The following is a 26,769-nucleotide window of genomic DNA, read 5'->3' as shown; positions in this document are numbered from 1 at the left end:
TGCCATTTCCCTCCTTCGATTTCCAGAAAGTAAGTGCAAGAAAAATATCCATTTCACAGTTGTATGAAACCTGGAAAAGTAGTTTAGCATAGTCCATGTTGTTCTTGGCAAAAGGCTTCTTTCAGATTGCTTTTTCCTATTAGAGGAAAGAATTTCCCCATTGGATCAAGGTAAAAGCTTTATCCAATATGAAGTGCCCCATTTGTATAATGCAAACATAGGTACCATAGAGAATATTATGGTTCTAATATTTTGAATTGTCCATAAAACTCTAAAGAAGAACAAGTCTTATTCAAAAGGAACATTTATTAAGCATTTCCTTTACAAAGTACAATCAATGTTTTGTTTAAATTTTTGGATTGTTCCTATTTCATTGTATATACACAAAAGCTTAAAAGAGGGGAGAAAATATCCTTATTTTTGTGTTCTGTACACAAACATATTTAATAAAACTTGATCATAACACAGAGAACTTTACCTTATTGATTTGAATACTTAATATTGAAAAATTAATACCTGATTACTAACACAAAATAATAGAAGGTAACAACTTTCCCATTTGTAAGAAAATACTGTTCACAATTCATTTTTAAGCAGCTTTATTGGATATACTGGTGCTACTCTGAATTATATCCAGCTACAAGAATCATATGCCTTTTATATTATTGTAATAATAAATTCTAATTATTAATCAAGATTTAGTTTTATTTTCATAATAGGCATGATTCTTTAAAAAATATCTTTGCTGTTAGAAAGTAAGAAGATTTGAGGAACAAGGTTTAATAATTTCCTATTAGCAGCAGTTGATAGTAAATGCAACATAAAATTTGTTTTGTCTGTGGTATAAGGATTTCAACTAGCAGACTCATTTATACTACTTGTTATATGAATGTAAATGTCTGCATGTATTCTATAACTCTGAAACACAAAACAAAAAATAGATTTAAAAAAGCCATTTATTCTCATGGGTGACTATTGCGGTCAGCTAATATGAATGCACAGCTAAAAATGGTGAAAAGTAAAAATGCGGAAAAGTAGATATATACAGAGTTAAAATATAATTCTTATCCTCTTGAGATAGTGTTTCTGTTGACACTGTGTGGAAAGCAACGTCATTGTTTGATGCAAGCTAAAGCAACAATATCTGCTCCATTGTCACTGAAAGGACAAGCGAATCTGGAATGTTCAAAAGCAAATGTATCTCCTGTTTCTACTCACAAGGCACATGGGAGGCATGGCACTTACTGAATCTAAGCACAAAAAATAATAATAGTTCAAGAGTAGCAGAAATAGTAAGTCCTAAGTTACTTTCATTTTGATTGTCAGAAAGTCAGTCACTTGCATACATCAATGTCCACATAAGCTCGCTGTGTTAAACATGGCTTTCCTGAGAACAGAGCTAGGATTCCTTCCTGCCTTATCATAAGTGTGCATGCTCAGAGCTATGATCACTGTCGTGGCTGTCGTCATTTGCCAGGGAGTCCCCTGTATGTTGGAGACTGGCAGCACCAATACCAGAAAGCTCTGAAGGGAGCAGAGTGCCTTTTTTCACGTTTACCAATTCTTTCTCTCGGGCTGCAGCTCCCTGTTGCCCTCCTTTTACCCGTTTCCATTTCATCCGTCTGTTCTGGAACCAAACTTTTACCTTTAATCAGAACATGCAAACAAATAAGAACACCATCAGTAAATGGCCATACATCTCTCATCAGGGGAAAAAGCAACAGTAGGTGCTCGCTCCTTATGTTTTAAATTGCTTAAAACAGGCAATAAGCAACCTATGGTCCTAGGCTTGATGGGCCTATGATTAATTTCTGAGATATATTCAGAAGATCCACTCAGATCTCTGGTAAGAGCTATCAGTTGGTCCTTATGTCCTGTTGAAAAGAGAAAAGAAACCTTTACTTGATTTTTATCTCATCTTTACTATTGTTTATAAATAATTCAAGGCAATGAACATACCTAATACTCCGTCCTCTTCCTATTTTCCCCACAACAACCTTGTGAGGTGAGTTGGACTGAAAGAGATTGACTGATCCAAAGCCACCTAGCTGGTTTTTCATCCTTAGGGAAGAACTGGAACTCATGATCTCCTGGTTCGTAGGCCAGCACCTTAACCACTAGACCGAATTGTCAGAATTTGGTGTCAAAGCAATAATAGGTATTTTTCTTCAACCAGACACAGCATATGGTATCCTATAAAAATGCACTGGAAGAAACTATTTAGGATAAAGTCATTCCAAATAAATGCTTATTGTTTAAAGATTCTTGTACGTATGTGTTTATAGTTTTCAAATGGTTTTATGGTATTGCAACTATTATATCTATTAGGAAATATTTATAAAATTGCATGCCTATTTCATGTTAGAAGTCTAGCCAAGGATATGTTGCTTAAAACCTTAGATTGGTAACAGAAACATGAATTTAAAATAAGCCAAGCTGAATATATTTTTTAATTTAACTATTTTTGTGGGCTTTCGTTTGATATTTATAGTTTCCAAGTAGTTGTCTGGTGTTCCAAGCATTGTATTTATTAGTAAAAAATTATAAAATACTTTTGAGTCATCTGAGGATTAAAAAATCTTCCAAAATCCTATTGGGTTTTCTGCCAAAGTGAACCAACATGCCATTATTAATATTAGTTTCACCACTGTTCAATAATTGACTGATTAGCTCACCACTGTTATAAAGTATTGGAGCACAGACATTCATTTGCACCCCTAAAAGCAGACAGACTTATTAATCTTAAATATCTATTTATACTGTGGTCCTGGGATATCCAAAATATGTCATTCTAAGGGAGAAAGAACTGGATAGAAAATTCTGCACAGTGGAAACTTGTGGAAAGGGGAAAATTGCCATATCTTTGGCTATAGCTAATTATTCATGTTTCAGAGCTTTAAAAAAGCAAACTCAAGGACTTTTAGATCATGATGCATTGTACATTAGCTGAAGAACCACAATATTTCTGTATTCCAAAGTCATATTTTATATTCACGAAATATATAAATCAAGAATATATTTGGAAATTAATTTAAATTCTATTAAAATGATTTTGTTTTTAATTTTAAAGTTGAGACTTATAATGCGAGTTTGTATAATTCACTTATTTATGTTCAGTCTGCTATTGTAACTAGATTAACTGAAGTGTCTAGAAATTGGCATAATCATTTCAGATTAGTAAAAAGCTTCTCCACCATGCTGAGCACACATTTCTTTTATACAATTTGCCAAAGCAGGCTAGTAAAACAAATCTGGTCAAATGAGGAATGTATTTAATTGCTAACTATTCTGAGGTGAAGAAATACTGTTATGCAATATGTCAAAAGCTTTCATAGAAACAGTGTCAAAAGATTCATAATGCTTGTTCTCTTCATGTACTTTTTTTGATAGATTATACTTGTCAGTTTTCACAATGAATTTCCTCTAGTAAAATGGCTAATGCCAGCCTGCATTAACTATAATACTTAGGATGATTATGTTGATACAAAATCGGTGAATTTAGTAAACTATAGGTTAATACATATCTTGGTATCTTATCAAATCCTTTTTTCATTAGTTTCATTCATAACTGAACAAACTTGTTTGGAGAAGTGGGGGAAACATTCGTTTGTCATTGTCTGTCTATCTGCATGCTGTATTTACCTGATAGAAAGACACAGTTTCCTCCTCTGTGCATAATTAAGCTGTGAATTAGAAGGATGGGATGGGATGGAATGGGATAGATTAGGATAGGATAGGAGATAGGAGATGATAGGAGATAGGAATTTATAAGATATAGGAAATTATAGGAGACAGGAGATATTAGGAGATAGGAGATAGGAGATAGGGTAGGGTAGGGTAGGGTAGGATAGGGTAGGGTAGGATAGAATAGATAAGATAGGATAGGATAGGATAGCGCAAAATAAATACAGAAATACTATTGCTAATAAACAATAAGTTATTAATTTGATGGTTTTAATTTCCTCATCTGTCCATTTTTGAAGTGTGGCACCTGACAGGCATGATCAGCCACATAGATTGCATCATGTGTACATACATATATACTTACAACCATAATTGGGACTGGAACTATGTGAGGCAGTTGTTAAGTGATATGGCTCTAATTTTACAACTTCTCCAATTTTACAACTTTTTTGCTGGGGTCATTAAGCAAATCACCATGATCATTAAGTGAATTATACAATGATTAAGTGAATATGGCCTCCCTCATTGACTTTTCTGGTTGGTAACAGTAAAGTATCCCAAAATGTTGCAACCATAATAAAAACATAGTGGTTGCCAAGCATGTGGATTTTGATCATGTGATCATGACAATCTTAAGTGTGAGGACCAGTTAAAGTCATTTTTTCAACACCACTGTATCTTTAAACAGTCACTAGTTGGTTGTTAAATCTTTCAAGGGAAATCTTTATTGGGCAAAGGAAGGATTTCAACTGGAATGTCAGCTAAATTGATAAGATGTAAAAGGTGGATTTTCTGAACTATTTTTACTATATTTATTTACTGTATGTCCCATTCTTTTGGAGTGATGATTAAGTTATATTCATGATTGTCTTCCCTTTGGATATATATATAGCCATTAGAAATTAAAGGTGGCCGGGGCATACATTTTTGTCCAAAATGACATCATATGTATTTTATTCAAATTTCTCAGTCCATAGTTTTTTTCTCTTCTTAACATTTTCTTGCAAGTACAAGATCATTTTTTTTTATTTGGATCAACCAAATAAGGTTGTCATAGGAATTAACCAAGCAGCTTATTGCCCGAGCATATGGCATAGGCTCAGAGATAGTGACTGGTCCAAAGTTACTCAGCTGGCTTTCATACCAAAGGCAGGATTAGAACTCAATTTCTTGACTTCTAGCCTGGTACCTTAACCACTAGACCAAACTGGCTGTGTTCTTAGAATACAATTAATAGAATATATACAACATTCTATAAAGTATACAATGTAGCAAAAAAAATCATGTTTAGCTCAAGAGAAATGAGCAAATCAAGATCAAAAATTAAACTATTCTCCTATCACTATGATAAATAAAAATCTTATACCCTTATTCAGCACATGTAGTCCTCAACTAAGAACCATTCATTTAGCAACCATTCAAAGTTACAACGGCATTGAAAAAAGTGACTTATGACTTGCAATTACAAATAGTACAGCAGTGCCACAGTCATATGGACAAAATTCAACACCTGGCAATTGGCATGTGTTTACAATGGTTGCAGCCTGCTGAGGCCACATGATTACCATTTATGACCTTCTCAGCCAGCTTCCAATGGAGGGGAGGGACCACATGATTTACTTAACTGCAATGATTCATTTAGCAACCATGGCAAAATGCTTGTAAAATTATGTGTGGCTCACTTAGCAACCTTTGCTTAGCAATGGAAATTCTGGTCCCCATTATGGTTGTATGTCAAGAATTACCTCTAATGGAAACAAAGACTAACAATACAAAAACAGCAACCTTCCATTATGTCAAAATGTAACCAACTCCTCCCCCCCAAAACTGAAAACTTAAAATTTTATGAAGCTTGACTGAAGGAAATCTAAGACATATTCCTGTAAAATTTGAATTGTATCACAAAGGAATATAACGTCAACTTGTATTTTGTACAGCAAACTTAGAAATAATACAAAAGGAGAGATGTTTGTTCAAACTAAATAGCTTTCAGATTAATTAGTAGGTAAACTTTACCTTTATTTATATTCAGAAGTAGATGATCATAGCCTATTACTAATATAGATGAAAGAGCAGATGTGTTCAGTTTTGCAACTGTTTTGTTTTAAAAAAATACAGATTAATGTGAAAGGAAAAATAACATTCTGTATATCTGAGAAATTCAGATAGGAGAAAAAAAGGCTGAAGTAGAATGTAAAAATGATGAAACTAATGTCAAATATAATCATGCATATAAAATAGCAAATGCTATTAACATTTATTTATTTGTTAACATTAGATTTATATACCAACTACCTTGTCTAGGGGTGACTCTGAGTTTTTAATTGCACTATGGGGTGTTCTGTATGTCCAAGCTGATTTATAGTGTTGGGCAAAAACAGGTAGCTAAAGATATCTTAGCTGAATTCACTCTAGCAAAGCATATACGTAAAAAGGATCAAGGCAAGGACCCTCTGAGGACCCAAGGAAATGGAAGTGAGAGAACAGGTCTAGCCAAGTTTTTAATAATAGTCCTTTATGGCAATGTTCTCTAGAGGAATTAAAATTGGGCTGGTCAGTTCTAATCAGACTTCAGTTTTCTTTCAGCTTGTAAGAATATATATCTACTGTAAGTCATTGTCTTTTGCAGAAGAATCACAAAGAGAACGGAAAAACATATAAAATTGCTTGAAATATAATAGGCTAAACTGCAAAGGTCATATGTAAAAAGAGGTGTAAATTGGCAAGTATTGGTTAGTCTAAGGAAGTGAGTAAGCCTAAGGGAGTCTAAGTCAATCTAAGGGAAGCTAGGTTGGCCAACACATACAAGCAATGCCTGGAAGAAAGTATAAGTTAAACCATCTGAGCTGTCTCTAAATTTAGATGTCTTTTGGCAAAATCAAGAAGTAGTCTGTGTAAAACAAGACAATCTCTTTCTCCCTAACTCCTTTTATTCACTTTTACTTCCATTAGACCAGGTTGTGGATAATGTCAATTAATTTATTATTCTCTTGGCATGAGTCTTTCCATTTAATGAAGGACATTTAAGGGTAAGTGCTCTAATTTAGGGACTGAATTGGCCAACCTATGCATTAGATTTCAAGGCTGACACAGAGGTTAGATTCACACATGATGCAAAAGCAGAGTATAATTTATTTGCAACTGATCATCATACAGGTATTGAGCCATTGACTTACTCAGCAACCCTGGTTAAATAAATTCTGCTCTACTATGAATTATACACTAAGTATAAGGGAGAGAAGTAGAAGACCATAGCTCACTGGATGAACAAAAGCTTTGCTTGCCTAAGATTCCAGGGTTGAACTTCAAGATCTCAAGTGTCCATGTTGAGAAAGACTTTAAAGCCTTGTAAGAACTGAGTCAGGGACAGAAATGGTATAAAAATTAGTCTGACAACTGAACCATGGCATAGGAACTCATTATCTGACAGACTGCTTATTTCCAATCACTTCTGAAGTTCAGTCCTCTCAGTTAAACTAGTCATCCTATTGGACCAAGGAAACATACTTTCTTTGCAGCAGCCCCTGCCTTCTGGAATATCCTCATCCCAGAGACACCTATGACATCCACTCTCCTAGGTTTTGGAAGACCTTTAAGGTCTTCCTCTTTACTCTGTTTCCAGGCCTGGAGGTAGTATCCTGTAAAGCCCTTGTCATGTTTTAATGGTAGAGTTATTTTTAGACTGAGCTGCCACATTTGGCTTCATGGGGGCCATAATAAATTTAAATCATAATAATAAACCCATGATAAAGGGAATTATAAATGAATACTTATTTCACACATATCAGTAAAGCTTTTTTGCATTCTAATAAAAAGCTGAAAAGAATTTTGTACAGAATAAATATGGGATTAGGAAGTATTATTTAGCTTTTGAATAATTTATAGTTTAAACTGGGTATGGTTGATTTGTAGTTTCTATGTACTGGAGTTAAAGTACTTTAAATTTTTTGGGATATATGTATAGTGGATTGATGTTCATTTAATTTGTATGTTTTTTTTCCTGTTTCTTTAACACTGTATTCAGCTCTGGGAAGGAGGGGGGAGGGTTATGGGGTGGGAGGGGGGTATTTTATTGTAAAAAGTTTATAAAAATTTTCAATTAAAAAAAAAAGCTGAAAAGCCACTTCCAGTATAGTCTTAATTATTAGAACAATTTTGTATATGTACCTTCAGGTCGGTGTTGATTCCTAATGACTGCTTGGATTACTCGCTGTAATTTTCTTGGCACGATATTGAAAGTGGTCTACCATTGCCTCCTTCTTAGGTCTGAGGAAAAGTGGCTTGCCCTAGCTGTATCTAAGACATGACTAGATCACAGTTTCCTGGTTTCTAGTCTGATGGCTTAATCACTGTACCAAACTGGTCCATTAGAGTAATTGCAAAATTCACATTTATCAAATCAAATTAAGTAACATCCAGTTATTAAGAACTGCAGAATTCTCTTAAAGATGGCATTGCTTTCAGAAGCCAATTCATTCAACATGCTGAAGATAATTCCCACACTATGGAAGAACTTCCTCAAATTATTTAATTAAATTAAATTAAAAATTATTTATCTGTTCTTCTTTGTTAGAGAATGAATTCAGGCTTATCATTCAACCAGGTCTTTTAAAATGCTATTATATTAGATATTTTTGAAATGTGTTTTAATGATTTATTTTTTAAAAAAATATATTAAGCTATCAGATGGAACAGCATAGAATAAATTAAACAGTGAATTGTTGTGTTTTACATTTTGTAATATGTGCTAACTCCAGCTGGTGAGCAATAATGAGATAAAGTAATGGTATTTTTACAATAATAAAAATTATTATTTTTTCTCAATCTTCTCCATGTGGAGCTCAACCAAAGCACAGAAACCTAAACTGATATTTAAGCCAACTAGGAGGCTACCTGGCATTCACTTAGCAGAAATATTTTCATAGGTTTCAACCCATTCTGCTCTGTTACTGCTAGCTTTCTGTAGATTATTTCTTAAAACTTCTAACAATTATTTTTAAATTATGTTGACATCATAAAGCATCTAGACCTCTGTAAAACTGATATAGTTCAGCTTAACAGCTTAAAACAGGGATGTCAAACTGCCGGCCTGCAGGCCGGATGCGTCATATTCCCATCCCATTGCCAGCAATGGCAAAACTGTCTCGATATGTCATGCGACGTCACATCATGTCGCGAGTTTGACATGTCTGGCTTAAAATATTCCATGACTGCAAGTCTTCTTGGTAAGTTTTTGGAAGTGGTTTGCTGTTTTCTGCTTTCTCGGCCTGAGAGAGAAAGAAAGTGACTGGCCCAACTTTGGACCTTATGATGGGATTAAAGCTCATGGTCTCTCAGTTTCTAGCCTGGTGCTGTAACCACTATACCAGATTGGCTGTCCCATGTTAATTATTGGTTTTAAACTGAATTTATAATGAGTAGCTTGAGCTAGTCATTTAAAATATAGGCTTTCAAATATTTTGTAAGTCTGCAATACTGCATGTAATTATTTAAACCTATTAAGTTTTATCATGTCAGTAGGATCTACTTCCAGGTAGATGTTAGTTAGTTAGACTGCCAAATTCTTACATCTTACTCATTAGAGAACAAATTACATAAATCTCCTTTGGAAATAAATAGGTCTGAACTCCATTTATCACTTGTACTAAATATAACATCCTGGATGTTTCATATACTATTTCCTCAGAGATCAAATTTAGAGAGATGAAATCTGAACTTCCACTGGATTTCATGATGAGTCAATAACGGAATGGATATATTATCCTGCAACATTTCAGAAATAGGAAGGATATATGAATTCTGAGAATGAATTCTCTTAAATCCCTGTAAATCTTGTATACTTGAACTTATTAAATAGCTTCCTTGAAAATCTGGATCTCTATAAACAAGAATTATCAGAGTAAGAAAAAAATGTATTCTTTTTCTTTATTTTTAGAAAAATAAATGGCTAAGTTTGTTTTGCTTTTGAAATATTTTGATCCCTTTAATTAGTCAAACTTTATTCTGCATAAATCAATATCGATTACTGTATATTCCATATTCAGATAGTCATCAACTTACAATCAAAATTGAGCCCATACTTTTTGCTGCTGAGTTAAGTGTTGTGCCACATTTTATAACCTTTCTTGCCACAGTTATGAAGTTAGTAAAATGGTTGTTAAGTGAATCTGACTTCACCATTGACTTGGCTTGTCATAAGGGTGATCACATGATCCAAGAACACTGAGGTTATCATAAATATGAGTCAGTTGCCAAGTGTCTGAATTTTGATTATGTGACCAAGGGGATACCTTAATGGTTGTAAGTGAAAAACGGCCATGAGTCACTTTTTCAAACAATAGTTGTAAGTCAAGGACTACCTATATTTTAGTGGAACTAAAACACAAATCTTATAGTTGGGGACAATATAAAAAGTATATCAACATAAAATTCTGACCACCACATTAAACAAAATTTTGCTAGATTATATATTATTTAAATACATTTTTAGAAACTTGTTTTTCTAAAATCAGTTAGATTTTAAAGCAGTTCACAAAATAATTAAAATTATGTTAAATTATCCTTATGTATGTTTAGGTTACACTTTTTCCATTAACAAAAGTGTTTCCCTAAATATTCCATCTTAAAATTAACTATGAAGAACAGAGCACATGGTTTAGTTTTTGGGATTTTATCTTAAACTTTTTCTTATTATGCACTGGATGAAAAGTTCTGGAAAAACTGAATGTTTACTGACATTTTCTGTCATTTTTATTGGCAGTAATGACCCAACTATAGATTTTTCATAGCTTTATGGCTCGAACTGTTATGTAGCTGTATATTTGCATTTGTAGTTGCAACATGGAAAATATTTTAAGTTTTAGCCAACTTTATGAGGATAGACTTTTGTTTACTTTTCTCTTCTTTTTATCTATTCTATGTGTCCAAATCTAGTCCAAAAGATTTCCTAATTCTCCAGAGTCAATTTGATTATGTGTAAGGAAAAATTAAAATCCATTGTGTTCTAGATGCTCTTTTGCTACAATGACTATAAATTTTAGTTTGCAACATTTCCAGACAATAGTCCCTCTGGAATGATGTTTTAATTTAAAAACGAAAACTGTAGTTTTTCACAGAACAGCATTGACTTTTTATTTAACATTGGTTTGGATTCTGCCAATGTAATTTAGAATTATAAATAAATAGAATTACACATTTGTGCATTATTACTTGGAAATAACCACAATTAATAACAGCAGAAATCTACTTTGAATAAACCACCTTAATACCATAAGTCATTCTAAATGCAATTATTTTTATACAACTAGCTTGTGAATCTGACAAAGAATCAAACCTGATACCATAATCCTATGAAAATATGTTTGTTAATGGTATTTTGTTCTAGAGCAGGGGTGTCAAACTCAATTTCATTGAGGGCCGCATAAGCATTGTGGTTGCCCTTAGAGGGGTGGGGGGTGGCCAGGGTGGGTGAGGCTTACTGGGTGAGCGTGGCCAGCTCTACATTGTTCGCATCAAGGGAGCCTGTGAGAGCCTGGGCAGGAGTGGGACAGTTCTGAAGATATCTGGCAGAAGGGGGTGGGACCAGGGCAAATGCCAAGGCATGGTCCATGGAGGAGCCTCACTGTTCCTCTCAGGCCATGCGGGGGGGGGGGGCTGGATGGTGGTGCCACCACAAAATTGTAAATTAGCTCCCGGCCAGCCTGGGCCAGGGCCAAGTCAGCAGGGGCCATTCCCTCACTGTTTCCAGGATGGCTTCACAGGCCACAATAAACCACTTCGCGGGCCGCATCTGGCCCCTGGGCCTTGTGTTTGACATGTCTGTTCTAGAGTAAGAGTGAAATCAGCTTAATTTTCAACAGTTCTTTATTTGAGTATATTTTTAATGTCACAGATGTACAATCCATCTGGAATGTGTAAAGGGTTATGTGTGAAGAACTACTAAATTTCTAGAGGGAACAGATTTCACAAATAAAAGATAAAAAACTATTATTTACAATGATTTTCTTTAACTTGATTCTGAATGTACCTAGCAACATTTTATAAAAACATCCTATACAGAAGAAGTCGGTGAGGTATCCAATATCTTGAAAGGGAAGTATTGTAAAATCTGTACACTTCTAAAGTTATCAGATTGGGAAGAGGAGATGCTATTGTTGTTTATTACATTATTAATTTCTGAAGATTTATAACTTGATTGCAGCTTCAGCCTAACTAAAACTGAAAAAAAAAAAGAATACGGGAGATTATGCCCAGCAGGAAGTAGCTCAAACTTCAAGCTGAGTTTTTTGTCAGACAGTGAATAATTATTTGGGGAAAATCAATACATGGATTAATGTCATTATCTTTTTTAAAAAAAATCAGAATATTTTGAGTTAAATAAATGCAAAACAAAACTTCTGGGAATAAAATCTCCAGTAATTAAATAAAAGAGAGAAAGATATGGTGTTCCTAGTAAAAACCTAATGAAAAAATGAACTATTGTCATTTTGAGGTGCTACAATTATTATTCAACAAATTAAGTCATACATGTTTTTAATATTTATATTAAATAGAATATAAATGTCCAAAGAAATAATACCTATGCATCTTTTTAATTAATTTTATTGTTTAAATATTTAAAACAAAATAGTTTATATCATCACATATGACTAATATATGTGATCATATAAAATGGTAAAATATTTATGATTATAAATATAAAAATCATGATTGTATATTTTTATCATATATGCCTTATTTTATTTTGCATGTTCTATTTTGTTTTATGTAGTAAGTTTTATGTAGTGAGTATGATATAGTCCGGATCATTGATCTATAATAAATAATTTGAATTTGAAAAGCAATCATTAAAGACAAATATCCATTGAAATGGAATTGAATTATACTATTATATTATATTATATTATAAATAATTATATAGCTCCTTATCTTAAGCATGTAACTCTGGAAGGTGAACTAAATAGAAAGAAATATAAAACCTCTAACAAGAGCTGTGGTGGTGCAGTAGTTAGGATGCAGTACTGCAGGCTACTTCTGCTGACTGCCGGCTGCCAGTAGTTTGGCAATTCAAGTCTCACCGGCTCAAGGTTGACTCAGCCTTCCATCCTTCCGAAGTCGGTAAAATGAGGACCCAGATTTTTGGGGGCAATATGCTGACTCTATAAACCGCTTAGAGGGGTCTGTAAAGAACTGTGAAGCAATATATAAATTTAAGTGCTATTGCTACTGCTAATCATTTAAATATTATATAAAAAACACAAGTAAATAATCAAAGCACCAAAAAAAAGTTCCATCAAATATCCATATCTATTGGATTCATCAGAGGACAAAAGGCCACTTTTAACCATCTTTGGGAATGTAAGAGCGTCAGAACACCTTGAGACAAGGTGTTCTATATGGCTAGTGCTAAAGCATATAAAGAAAGCTTCCTTGATCCCACAAGATGATAATATTTAAGAGAAAATAAGAGAGAACGGATCTAAAATGCACCTACTCTGTGGATACGGTACAACCTATAAACCCTTAGAGATAGACAGTACCATAAATTTCTGATAAACTATTAGGAACATTTTTAATACAGCTAATAAACGGTAATGTAATTATTCTTCATTATAGAGTTTTTCCAATGTCTTTATTGTCTTAAAATTTCATCCAGAGATGAAAATAAAATAATTTTAAAAGTGATTATATTAAAGGAAAGAAACATGAGTCCCTTTATTATAATCACTTTTAAAATTATTTTGTGATTTACCATGCCCAGATATTAGATAATGTTTTGCTTCTATGCAGTCTATTATAAACATCATGTAAGGGTTATTAATGGATCTCATTTACTTGAAAATATTTCATAAGAAGTCTAAGAAACAGAAAGTCTCACTGAGATCCAACTCTTTTCTTCAATCAGGACAATCAACATATTTCTACTGATTGACATAAGAAGGCATTTCATAGGCATGGTTAAAAATTGGTTAGCCCATTCAGAAATTTGCAATTTTCTAAACTCCCATTTATCAGAAGCTACGTTAAAGATGTTATTCCTTACTTTATCCCTTTAGGGAATTGGCCACCATCTCTTTTTAACTTTTTTTAGGTGGCTGGCACATTTCCAAAGAATACATTGGACTACAGGCATCAATTTGTTTTGCTTTATTTTATTTTTCTAAGAACAATTATGGCTATGTTAAACTCCCCCAAGACTACTACAACTTGCCACAGAGTCTGTATGGCTAGGACTCAATCTTTATTGTAATTCAAGAATGGTAGTTATTACAAATAGTAATTAGCCATTTAGGCTGATTCTGAGCATCTCATATCTGGATTCAAATCCATTCAAATCTTCTCTTTCCATGGTTCCCTCTGTGACATGATATCCTGGCCCTCCCCTCCACAGTTTTGAACGCCAGTTGCTTATTTACATTATTTGCATTTCTGATCTGGAAAAAAATAGATAATAATTAACCCTGACAAAATGGATCCCATGTGTATTCTTTGAAATAAAGACAATTGGAGATCAGTGCTTTCTTTTGCAAAGTATACCAGCTTCCTGTACTAAAGTTAAATGGATTGCAAGAGAGAGATGCCTGAAGATAGATCAGTGTCAGCAGGAATGTACATATAATTTTATCCAGGCTTTTTTTCTCATAGAACGCCCTGAACGGACTTCCGGCACCTTTTTTGGATGGAACCTTGTAGGGTAGGCAAGGCGGGTTGTATGACATGTGTGAGTTCCGGCAACTTTTTTTTTTTTTTAGAAAAAAAGCATTGATTTTATCCTATTATTGTCATTATCTAATGTTCATTCAAACAAATAATTCTATGAATGCAGTCGTAGCATGCCTTGAGCATGAAGCTTTTTAAACTAAAGCAAAAGTTTCTTGGTGTATTTATCATACTTAACTGAAAGAAATTGTCCAACAAAAAGAAAAATGTCAGAAATTCCTTTCTCACAAGCTTTGTATTTCTGTACTCTTCATATGTTTAGTCCCAACATTTTTAGAGTAGTACCACCAGAACTGATAATTCTGGACGATGATTCCTATGCATATATATGGAAGATGCCCAAACAGATGGGAATCTTTTTGCTTTGTCTTTAGAGAGGGCATATTCAAAAGTCTACAAATTCTACTACAGGTAGTCCTCAATTTACAACAGTTTAGTGACCATTCAAAGTTACAATGGTACTGAAAAATGTGACTTATAACCGTTTTTCACAATTTTGACCTTTGCAGCATCCCCATGGTCACATAAACAAAATTCACATGCTTGGCAACTGTCCCAGGGTCATGTGACCCCCTTTTGCGACCTTCTGATAAGCAAAGTCAATGAGGAAGCCAGGTTCACTCAACAACAAGTTAGTTCACTCAACTAACTTATCAACTGCAGTGATTCACTTAACAACTGTGGCAAGAAAGGTCATAAAATGGGACAAAACTCACTTAAATGGGTCGCTTAACAACAGACAGTTTGGACTCAATTATGGTCATAAGTCAAGGATTACCAGTATTGAACAATAATTGCAGCTAATTTGACACAATAGTTTCCATTCCCCCAAAAGACAAAGGAAAAAACTACTTTGCATCTTACTTTCCCATCTGAGAATTCTATAGGTATACATCAAAGAAAAAATCTGACAAATTTAAAAAAAGTACTTCACATTTTAAACATTCCCCCACCACCACCTCCAGGATAATTCTATAATTATTCAGCAAAATGAGAGAGAGAGAGAGAGAGAGAAAGAGAGAGAGAGAGAGAGAGAGAGAGAGAGAGAGAGAGAGAGAGAGAGAGAGAGAGAGAGGGAGGGAGGGAGTGGGGAGGAGGAGAAATATCTCTGCACAATACCAGCTTGGAGACTTCTTTCTTTCTCACCCACTCCCTTCCTGGAGAGCTCCTACAGGTTTGATATATCTCAAATTATGCAGATGGTGCTGCAGCAGCAACATAATCAGTTATTTCTCTATAGAGTGCTGAATCACACGAAAAAATGAATTATGGCTTTGGGGACAATGCAATCATTTCACTGCCTCTTTATTTGTTGCTTCATTTCTACCTCTTCTCTCTTCCTCTCTCTCTTTCCCTCCCTCCGTGTGTGTGTGTGTGTGTGTGTGTGTGTGTGTGTGTGTGTGTGTGTTCCATAACTTTTCTATTAAAAGCCTGAGGGCAAAGCACTGAGCACATGGTAATTATAGCCTGTCCTTGAAGTTGTGATTGTTACAGCACCTGCATAATCATGTGACCAAATTCATGTTCTTTGGAGCCCATCCACATGAATGATTCAGAGTTCAATTCCCTCCACATGCCTATCTCCCTCCTATTTGTGGTCCTTTGACTGCCTTGCACATTGTTACCCCAGCCACTCCACTCCAATACCTGCCCCATCTCTAACTGCCCCACCTGATCGTTTCCATTTTCTTCCACCCATAGCTGATGAGGCAAGCCTGTCCTGCCCTTGATGAGGCAGCTGCTGGCACCCTGGGGTCTTCCTGAGGGCATGTGCAATTAGGCATCGGGAAGGCCTTGCCTCACAAAGGCCAATCAAGACTTGTCAGCAGAAAGAGGAAGCAAATGGCAAAAGTAGGGTGGCAGAAAATAGCAGGGACAGAAAAGTTCATAAGAGTGGGTGGAGAGCAGGGCAGGGAGGGGGAAGAATGCAGAAGAGCAGGACAGTCAGGTCAGCAGCATGCAGAATGTCCAATAGGATATAGGTTTGGGCGGAGAGATAAGCAGGTGAGGGGAATTAAAGTAGAGGCAAGCGTAAGCAGGGCAGAAGAATGTGAGATCCTGGCGTAATGACCATAACTACCAAAACTGCTATTACTAAACAGTATAATCATATGATGTTCCAGCTACGTTTCTATAATAATGGAGATTCCATTCCCAATTAAGGTTGTTAAGCAAGGACTACCTTTTATTAATTATATATTTCAGGTTTCTTTCTATCATTGTTCTCTTGTTGATATAATAATATTTTGGATTAAAGTCAATTTGTTCACTATCTCATGTAATGGGCTGTAATCAATTAAATTATATGTAATAATAAATATGTTCTTTATGCTGCATAAATTTTTTTTTTGGTTCTAAGATGCCTTGGAGTTAATATGATTCTGTTTCATTTTTATCATTAACATAAATAAATGGGTTTCCTTTAAAATCAACTTTTGAATTCCTCCAAAATCCTCTGAAATGATAGATTTATATAGCTGATTTATATTTGATAGTATGAATCCCAGGTCAATGGTTTTATAGCTATTTTATGGCTGATTTGTGATTTGAATAAGCCACCAGCAGGTGGCTGACCTTAGCTAATTTTGAAGAAACAAAGTAAGGTCTGACTTGGTTAGTACTTGGATAGGCTAAAATTATAAAATGTGGGTGCTATGGATTAGAGTGGGATGGAATATAAAAATAAAGTTTTCAGAAGGCAATGGAAAATCACTTCAGTACTGTAATCAAAAAAGGGATATAAATACTTCCATAATCACTAAGAGTCTAGCTCAGGGGTGTCAAACTGCCAGCCCGTGGGCCAGATGTGTCATGGCAAAAACACGCCCACCCCTTGCCAGCAATGGAAAAAAAGTTGTGATACATCGAGACACATCATTTGATGTTGCGAGCTTGACACCCCGGTCTAGTTTAATTCAAGGAACCTTAAGCACAGAAACCCTAAATGCAATTTTAATTTATTGGAAACAAAACTTAAAGTCAAACATTGGGCTTTTGACTTCAGTACTGTCTCTATTGAGGAATATCAATTCCATAGGATCTTATATGTGGGTCTTTCCCAGATTCCAGGAGCTGATTTTTGAAACTTTCACGCGTTCAGGAATAAGACAGACATAGTCAGAGGAAAGATTATGCTACTGTTCCGTAGCTTTGTTTTGATTAAAGACTTATTGCATGAAAAGTGAACTCTCTGTTAGCTTGGAGGAGTACAAAAAAGAAAAATATCAGGTAATGTATACCTGGTATGAGATTAACTGTGTTTGTGTTTATTTATACTATTTCTATTTATACCATATCTGTTTATTTAAACTATAGTAGCATCACAGCAATAAGGCAAATTAAAACAAAGCTACAGAACAGTAACATAATCCTTCATCCGACTATGTCTGTCTCAGAAGACCTTATTCCTGCAGCATGTGAAAGTAAGTTTCAGGTATGTACAAAGATTTATAAACTTAGTAAGTTTATATACTTACTCAGGCTCAGTTTTTATTAGCAACTTCAACATCAATTCTTTTCGTATTTATTTTAAATGCCAGAATTAAATGAAGTATGAGTATAGATGAATGGGGATTACAATAGAGAGATTTGATAAAGGAAATAAAAGGAAACATGCTGTCATTGAGAGAAAGCAGGCAGAGTGAATAAATGGACAGTATCTCTGGGAGAGAAAGACTAAGATAATTAATTCTCCATGCTGTTATAGTGTGCGAATTTTGGAAATATCTTTTTTAAAGATAATTATTGTTATCCAATAGGGATACACATTATACAAATGTTGCATTATAATCGTATTTTATTCTGTATATTCTTATGTTTATTTGTAACTTGGTTTGATCTAGTATGAGGTAACTTACAACTCCACTTGGAACACAATTAGCTTGTTGTCTATCCATACCTGTCTTTCAGTGAGATCCAGGTTCACAGCTATTTCGTATCTCCGCAGTCTGGTGAGGTAGTTATGATGGGCAAACTCTGCTTCTAACTCTCTGATTTGCTCTTTGGTGAAAGCTGTTCTTTCTTTTCTTGGTTTGCTATTGACCTCAGATTTATAATTTCCCTCTTGAGAATCTGAAATAAAGACAAAATCAGGTCCAGAGTCAGGACAATTCTACAATTTATTTGCAAGGAAATATTACATATGAAAATATTGTTATAGATTAAAACATTAGTAAATATTTTATAGTAAAAATAGATGTAATAAACATGTTTCTGATTTAAAGTCATTAAAATTGACTGGATTATCATTCAAGACCAACTCAGTGTTGCATTACTGATGTCAACACTAAAAATCATATTAGTTTTTGTTTCATTGTTTTGGTATTATTATTGTTTTATGTATTTGTTTGATTATAAATGTGAGCTACCCTGAGTTGCTTAAATAAATAAATTGAAAAGAATCTACAACAAATTCCATGTCAAATATTAATGTAGAGAGAAGCAAGGAGAACAGCAGTTCATATGTAAATTATAAGATCATCTGGCCACATTGTGCTATTAATCTTAATGGCAGAATAATACCATTAATCCCAGTTTTTTAAAAAAGAAAAATACTGGTCATCAATAACCATGGCAACAGAGGGTGAACTGGAATTTTTCTCAGCAATTCACTGAGATTTTCAAGGTTAGAGTGTAGCTATCCTAGATTGGATTAGTGATTGGTATATGCTAATTAAAATCAGTAAGATTAATATGCTCCATTGATTTCACTGTCCCCTTATTAAGCATAATTAAATCTAGATGTAACTCATTTGTTCATTACAAAACGTTTTCTATGCAATAATAAGACTTTCATAACCAACTCGGGCAAAGACACAAACAGTAATACATAGACTCAATGATACCATTATAAATTATACCAAACTGCTATCTTCTCATTCTAATTGTTTATGTCATTCAAAAGGCAATATAGTCATATTTTTATAATACTTTTCTGGAAAGTTCATTTAAGAAAAAACCTTTTAAATGTTTTTAATAATTAAAGTATTATTTTATTAGTTTTTTTCATGCAGTCCTCCAAGAATGCACTTTTTATTTTTTTACTATTACCTATTATGCTGTGCATGTTCTAATCTCATAGTGCAATAATAATTACAGTCTTATACTATAAACAAATATTCATCCTCAATCAATTATACAGAATTGTATCTTATATAAGATCCATTTTCCATATCAATTTAAGGGTGCCTTTGATTATTTGATCCCTATTTCTGTTTGATTTTTTTGCATTTTTTTTACTTGATAAATAACACTTCTATGAAAAAGATAAGCACATATCCATTAACCTTTATAGCATATTGTTAATTTATGGAAGTTATATCAATATAGGAAGTCATCCCATGCAACATGCTTTTAAATCAAACTATGATTCAGCTATCAGATTTCTTTGTCCTCAATTTTATAGCTATTTGTTTCTAATCTTGGCTATGCTATCTGCTGTAAATCCAAAATTAGCTAGTGTTCCACAAGAGAATCACTGGTCAACTTTTGGTTTCATCAACCATCTTAAAAATGTCACAGATAAATTCACACTTCGGCTGATGATTTAAATAGAAACAGCTTCAGCTTCCAAAAAGACAGTCTCATAAGCAGAATCTTTATGACACTGAAGGATACAACATCAGCATTCTGCAGATTATCATGTTCTGCCACAAAATGTTTACTGACTGCAACTTCTTTTAAGCTGTAAAAGACTTGGATCCATGTTAAACAGCATTCTTTAGAGAAACAATGAAAAAATAATAGTTTTAAAAGATTTTTTGTGATAATCTAATCATTATTGGTATTAGTGTAGTGGCTATTGAGAAAATATTTTATGGAAAACCCACAGGTCCATTTATTTATTTAAAAGCACACATTTAAAAAAGAACTGTGTACTTACCTGTAACCGTAGTTTAAAGTGGTTATCTGAATTCACACCCATGACTTATGTACCTATATAAAGCCCATTAGGAATCTTCTATAATCCCATTCCCTATGTGTACCATGTTACTAGGTTCTTGCCATAGTCTTTCAGTCTGATAGCACAGAGTTCCAAAAGACCAGGAGGTCACCTGAGATCAAGTGGAATAGGAAGGAGATTATATGAATTTTCATATGACTATTCAAAGCACTGCAGTAACAAGTGAGTAGCCAGCATTTCTCCAATGTGAGCTAAACCTCAAGTTCAAGAAAATATGCTAATATTTTGAAGGCCTTTTGGATGCAAATAAACACTTGAAAATATTGCAAATAAGAAAAATGTTGCAATTTACTGTTTAGCAAATGCTTACCAATGTTTATAAGTGTGCATTATGTTTACCTACACAAAATTACATAATTCATTGCCTTTCAAGTTAGATAAGGATTTTTGCCTCTGAAATACTCTCATATATGAAATAAGACTGTAAGTCAAAAATCTTGATGCCTGGGAAAGGAAGAAAAGTATCTTGAAAAGCAACTCTAAGTGATTTTGAATAAGAGTTGAATGAAAGAAAGTAAGGAAGAAAAACTAAATAATTTCAATAGAAGAGAAAATGTAAATGCTAACTTTAAGAGATCAACAACAAATCAACAATGTTCATGGGAGCCATGCCTATTTGTGTGTCAAGCAAGAAGGGTGGAATGCTTACCAATCATTTAAATTCTAAAGGATTCTGACTGGGTTTCTGTATAGATACAGATCTACTGTGCATGAATCATATAAACTCCAATAAATAATAAAATAATGCATTAAATGTATAAACTTTAGCAGTGCTTTTTTTCTAAAAAAAAAAAAAAAAAAAGGTGCCAGAACTCACACATGTCATACAACCTGCCTTGCCTACCCTATAAGGTTTCATCCCAAAAAAGTGCCGGAACTCGTTCTGGGCGTTCTATGAGAAAAAAAGCCCTGAACTTTAGAATACAGTATAGACGGTATTTGGACACATAATGAAAGCAAGATAAAGAATCCAAAAGAAATCTCCCCCTCCCTGTATTAATAGCAATAGATGAGATTAGTATAGGATTTGGGTCTTGTTGGCTTTAATAAAAGATGTGACTAAAAGGAAATGTGATCAAAGTTGATAACCAATCAATCAAACTTTATTATAGTCAAGACCAGCAAATAAAGCATTAAAACAATAATAATAGTAAAAAAAATTAAAATAAATGACAGAATAATTATTTTTTTTAAAAAAAAGGTTAATTAAAATTAGGGGTCGTATATAATTAATGAAGGCAGAAAAGGAAATAGTTTTTTTTTCTTTTTTAATTTAGAATGCCAAGTTATCAGACAAAACTAATGAAATCAGAGCTGGCCAAGGAAAGCACTATTTTAGCCACATGCATTAAATTTACGGCATCCACAACTAAGCCTGTATAGCTTTCAAGGAAATTCACAGACAGTATTTTTTTAGTGATTACTTGTTTAAGGTTTTATTAAATCTCTCAGTTCAGAGACAGAAAAAAAGTGATTTCAGAAAAAAAAGTTGCTGAAAAAGTACGCTTATACCATTATTATCTGTTTCTGAGCTTTTCAGAGAAATCTTTTTGGGATGCTGGACTCATGGAATTTCTTAAGCTTTTGTTTTGTATCACAAAAATCTGGCCTATTTTACTAGCCTAAATCTTAGGTAACTTCATCAGCTAACCTATCTATATTTATATTCCATAACCAACATGTGGGGCAGGCATGCCTGTAAAGGACAAAATGACAGGCATAATTATGAATCAGCATCACAAATAAAAAGGGGAGTCTGCAGCTGGGTCCACCATACTGAACCTCCTTAATTATGGATCCTTTGGATATAGATTGTTTCTTCATACCTACAATAATTTGCCAGACAAAGCAATTGCCAAAATTGGTAAGACATTTTTACACTTGTTTTACATTTTTACACTTATCCATAAAGACCAGTGGCAGCAATGGTTAAAGTTTCACATTTTAAACCTCAATTAATAATAAGCCATTGGTGTATTTCTTAGTTGAATAAAATGAGTCTAGCAAAAAAATTGATTATTTGCATTGTAAACTAAATGATTAGGTATGAATGCACAGGTCACATTATGTCAATTCAGAAAGATCCTGTTTAAAGCTAACACATGAGAAAACTAACTTATTAGATCTCTTTGCCTTTACTGAGTAGCACTGTTTCATTGGCAAACTGGCAAATAATAAAGTCTGCACACTACAATTTTATTGTGTATCACTGAATATTCCTAGACTTGAAGGCTTGGCAAAGTCTTTATGTCATAATTATTCATCTTATTGTTTTCATCTCTGCATGATTGTTTGCTTTATTCTCAGTCATTTGTTTTATGTAATTAATTGAAATCTTCATAAATATATTGAAATATATTTTCATACATAATTAATCATAATTAAGAACAGTGGTAAAGAGTATACAAAAATGTTTACTATTTAATCATGAATAGTTACTAATGATCAAATAAAAACATATATTTTAAAGCTATCCACATATAACCATGCAACAGGAATGAATTCATGCTGAAATTTATATTATTTCCTCATAATTTGTATCAAAGAAGTAAATGTAAAACAGTTTGTTAGAAAGTACTGATACACTTAAAAGTATAGGATAGTTATAGTTTCTATAATATTATTATGAAATCCTTACTAAAAATGTTGCTTATAATGCCCTTTCTAATATATTGAACATGATTAACTTTATATATTATTCTTACTGAAGTATTTGAGATATAAAATGAATTTAAAAGTTACTATATTTAATATTTAATTAAATGACATATTGACATATATAAATGATGTATTTGACATATTATAACATTCAAATCAGTAAAAAAGTGAATAAAACATAAATAAAATATATTATAAAATTTCCAAAGTGCATAGTAATCCAAAATCCTGATTACAAGACCTATGCAACAGAATGAGAAAACTTTTAACACCTGCATTTTCACAAATGCATTGCTTTTATTCAAATTTCATTTGAATATTAATTAAATGAAATTTGTTAAATATTGCTTTACCTGGAATTCCACAAATCTAAGTCATCTTAAGTCACTTAAAAAACATAACAATCTTTTAAAAGAGCAAACCCCCATGCATCAAATACCTATTCCTCCCACCATAATAACTCCAAGTTCTTTTCTACAAGTAGCTCCAGCTTGATTGTTCTTTATGCTTGCAGGATGTTTCCTAACATTGCATAGTATATTAGCATTTTCTCTTGCAGCCTTCCTAGCCAGGGACCACTTGAAACCATTCAGGGACATTACAATCTTATTGGCATCATGGTGTTTAGGTCCTATGATTCTATTAATTCTGGGATTTCTGCCAGCTGAATCAGAAACCCAATAAGAACAGGCATACTGAAAAACTGCAATGGAACAGATGCCAAAAGAGATAAAGAAATGGGAATCCTAATATCTATATTAAACAGAACACTATGCTCTTTCCCTAAATCATCCTTTCAGACCAAAAAAATCCAGATTGTTCTTCTCCATTCTTCATTTACAATGGAAGCTAAATTCTTGATTGGGGCATATTCTTCTCTATTACACTTAGTTCTCCCTTCTAAATTCTAGATATACTTTGGGCACACACCTGTTGTTTCCCTTTGTACCAGTTAATAGTATGGCCCTGAACGTTATTACCAAAATTATGAATTTAGTACTAAAACAGCTGAAAGAATGTGGCTAGACAAAAAAAAACCTTTTTATATAAATTTGTTCACTTTAGGCCTATCAGCTGGTGATCCTTTCAGCTGCTGCTCAGAGGATGACATGAAATTAGTAAACATCCATGAAATACAGATTGCCAATTTGCAATTTCAGGAGTTCATCAGCTTAAAAAACAAAACACAATCTGTGTGGTATGTACTGTATGCTATTGATCTAATAATTATACCTTCAGGAACTGCCTAAGCTATTCCTAAGAATTCACTCTGGTATAATCACTTACATGGTGTATTATTGCAATGTAATTCAGAGATGCCAGTGGAGCTATAGATTTAAGAAACTAACAGTAAAAATACCCTTGAGGTTAAACATTCTGGAAGAATAGGCTTAACATGATACTTAATTTTAGGACCCTACTTTTGTTTTCTTTGTCTTTTGTTTTGTACCATATTTTCTTTATTTTCAATTAAAACCAAATTACTTCCCTTTGTTTCTCTACTTACTATTTTGCTTTTCAAAACAGATCAATGTTATTTTACTATAGTCTTCCCTTTCCATTCTTAGGTATTTTGAGCAGCAGGTATTGAAAGATTTCATTCCTTTTTGAATTCAGAATCTGTATTGAGTAGCACCTGAATATTTTTTTTCTTTGGTGGAAAATGGCTGAAAAAAACCTGGAAGAGATTTCTGGCATGATTCATGTCAGCCTCCCATATGTTTCACAGCTGTTACAACTGAAGCAAAACCCTTCAGTTTTCCTCTTCTACCTCCATCATACGCCAAATGGTAGATGTAGCAGAAGCAACAGAAGACTAAAAATCTGGAAGGGCTACATAATTTGCTCCCTCTCCCTATATAACACTTTAAGTATTAACATATGGTATGTAACACCTGAGGTTAAAGGAAGCCATTATGCATAGGATATATTGTACTTCTGCCCTTGTTCCAACTTGCATATATTTTTATAAAATGTAAATTAATCATCAGAGTAATTGCTCAGTTGTAGCTTTTGTTCTGCAAACCGTTTGTTCTCTGTGATTAAGCTAACTCAATCAGACAACAAATATCAGGAAACATACCAGTTTGCTTCCAAGAATTGTTTCCCATTTAGACTCTAGAATGCTCCAGGGGGGATCTTAAATTTAACTGCTATGGAAAGAGAAGAACCTGCAAACCTTTGCTAAGAGACAGAGGGCTTCTTTTAGTATGGGACTGAACCTTTCAATACCTAGGCAAATATTCAACTGTTCTCCTTTTTCACATATGACAAATGGACACAGAGAGAAACTGTAAGACAAATGGTTATAATTATGTTAGCTGAGAGAATTAAACCATTAGATTCAGATTGGCTTTAGAGTCTCTCTCTCTCTCTCTTGTTGTAAAGCAAAACATTTATTAAATGAATTTTGCTTCATTTTAAAACTTTTCCTGCCACTGTTGTTAAGTGAATCACTGCATTTGTTAAATTAGTAACATGAATCTGGCTTCCCCATTGACTTTGCTTGCGAGAAGATTGCAGAATCTAATTACATGACCATGGGAGACTGTAGCCATCAAAAATATGAATCAGTTGCCAAGCATCCAAATTTTGATCACATGACCATGGGATGCTGCAATGGTTATAAGTACGAAAAAAATGTCATAAGTCACTTTTTTCAATGCCATTTTCATTTTGAATGGTCACTAAATGAACTGTTCTATGTCAAGGACTACATGTATCTTGTTAAAATGGGCACATTGGAAGTCCCCTGCTGGTTTTGGAAGACTTTCTTAAATTCATCTGTGAACTGTTGTTGATACTTTTTTTACCTTTCCTTCATTTTATGGTCATATAGAATAATAAATGTCTCCTACTTCCTTTTGGCTCCTTCATGAATTACTGCCTTGTGGTGGCGAAGGGGCTTGCATAACTCAATGAAGCTATGAGCTATGCTGTGCAGAGCCACCCAAGATGGACAGGTCATGACAGAGAGTTTTGACAAAATGTGATCCATTGGAAAAGAAAATAGCAACCCATTCCAGTATCTTTGCCCTGAAAACCCCATGGACAGTACCAAAAGGCAAAAAGATATGACACTGGAAGATGAGCCTCTCAGGTCAGAAGGTGTCCAATTTGCTACTGAGGAAGAGCAGAGGGCTAGTAATAATAGCACCAGAAAGAGTGAAGTGGCTGGGCCAAAGCCGAAAGGATGCTCAGCTGTAGATGCATCTGGTGGTGAAAGGAAAGTCCGATGCTGTAAAGATATTTTTCTCCATAGGAACCTAGAATGTAAGATCCATGAATCAAGGCAAACTGGACGTGGTCAAACAAGAGATGACAAGACTGAACATCGACATCTTAGGAATCAGCGAACTAAAATGGACAGGAATGGGTGAATTTAATTCAGAGGACCATCAGGTATACTACTGTGGGCAAGAATCCCTCAGAAGAAATGGAGTAGCCTTCATAGTCAATAAAAGAGTAGGAAAAGCAATACTGGGATACAATCCCCAAAATGACGGAATGATCTCAGTGCGAATCCAAGGCAAACCATTCAATATCACAGTAGTCCAAGTCTATGCCCAATCACTGGTGCTGAAGAGGATGAAATTGATCGGTTCTATGAAGCCCTACAGCACCTTATAGAATCAACGCCAAAAAATGATGCCCTGGTCATCATGGGGGATTGGGATGCTAAAGTAGGAAGCCAAAAGATAATTGGAATAACAGAAGAGATTAAGAAGAGGTGGCAAAAATACACA

General features: G+C 33.9%; 1 protein-coding gene across 3 annotated transcripts in view; it reads right to left on the bottom strand.

Annotated features, from left to right (window-relative positions):
* Nucleotides 1–320: 320 nt before the first annotated feature.
* Nucleotides 321–26,769, bottom strand: part of MEOX2 (mesenchyme homeobox 2) — a 58,217-nt gene continuing 31,768 nt past the window's right edge. The window contains exons 2-3 of one of the 3 annotated variants that reach the window (XM_039332862.1): nucleotides 18,302–18,474; nucleotides 321–1,645 (exon numbers count right to left, since the gene is read on the bottom strand). In XM_039332862.1, coding sequence (XP_039188796.1) covers nucleotides 1,421–1,645; nucleotides 18,302–18,474 — 398 coding nt within the window. In that variant the 3' untranslated portion in view covers nucleotides 321–1,420. The other 2 variants (XM_039332877.1, XM_039332869.1) reach the window with 2 other exon arrangements.

Source organism: Crotalus tigris, unplaced genomic scaffold (assembly GCF_016545835.1).
Source record: "Crotalus tigris isolate CLP2741 ecotype Arizona unplaced genomic scaffold, ASM1654583v1 scf7180000017624.2573661763:2888555, whole genome shotgun sequence".
In the NCBI taxonomy this organism is placed as follows: domain Eukaryota; kingdom Metazoa; phylum Chordata; class Lepidosauria; order Squamata; family Viperidae; genus Crotalus; species Crotalus tigris.
The sequence above is the reverse complement of the archived record's forward strand: the minus strand, read 5'-3'. Positions and strand labels throughout refer to the sequence as shown.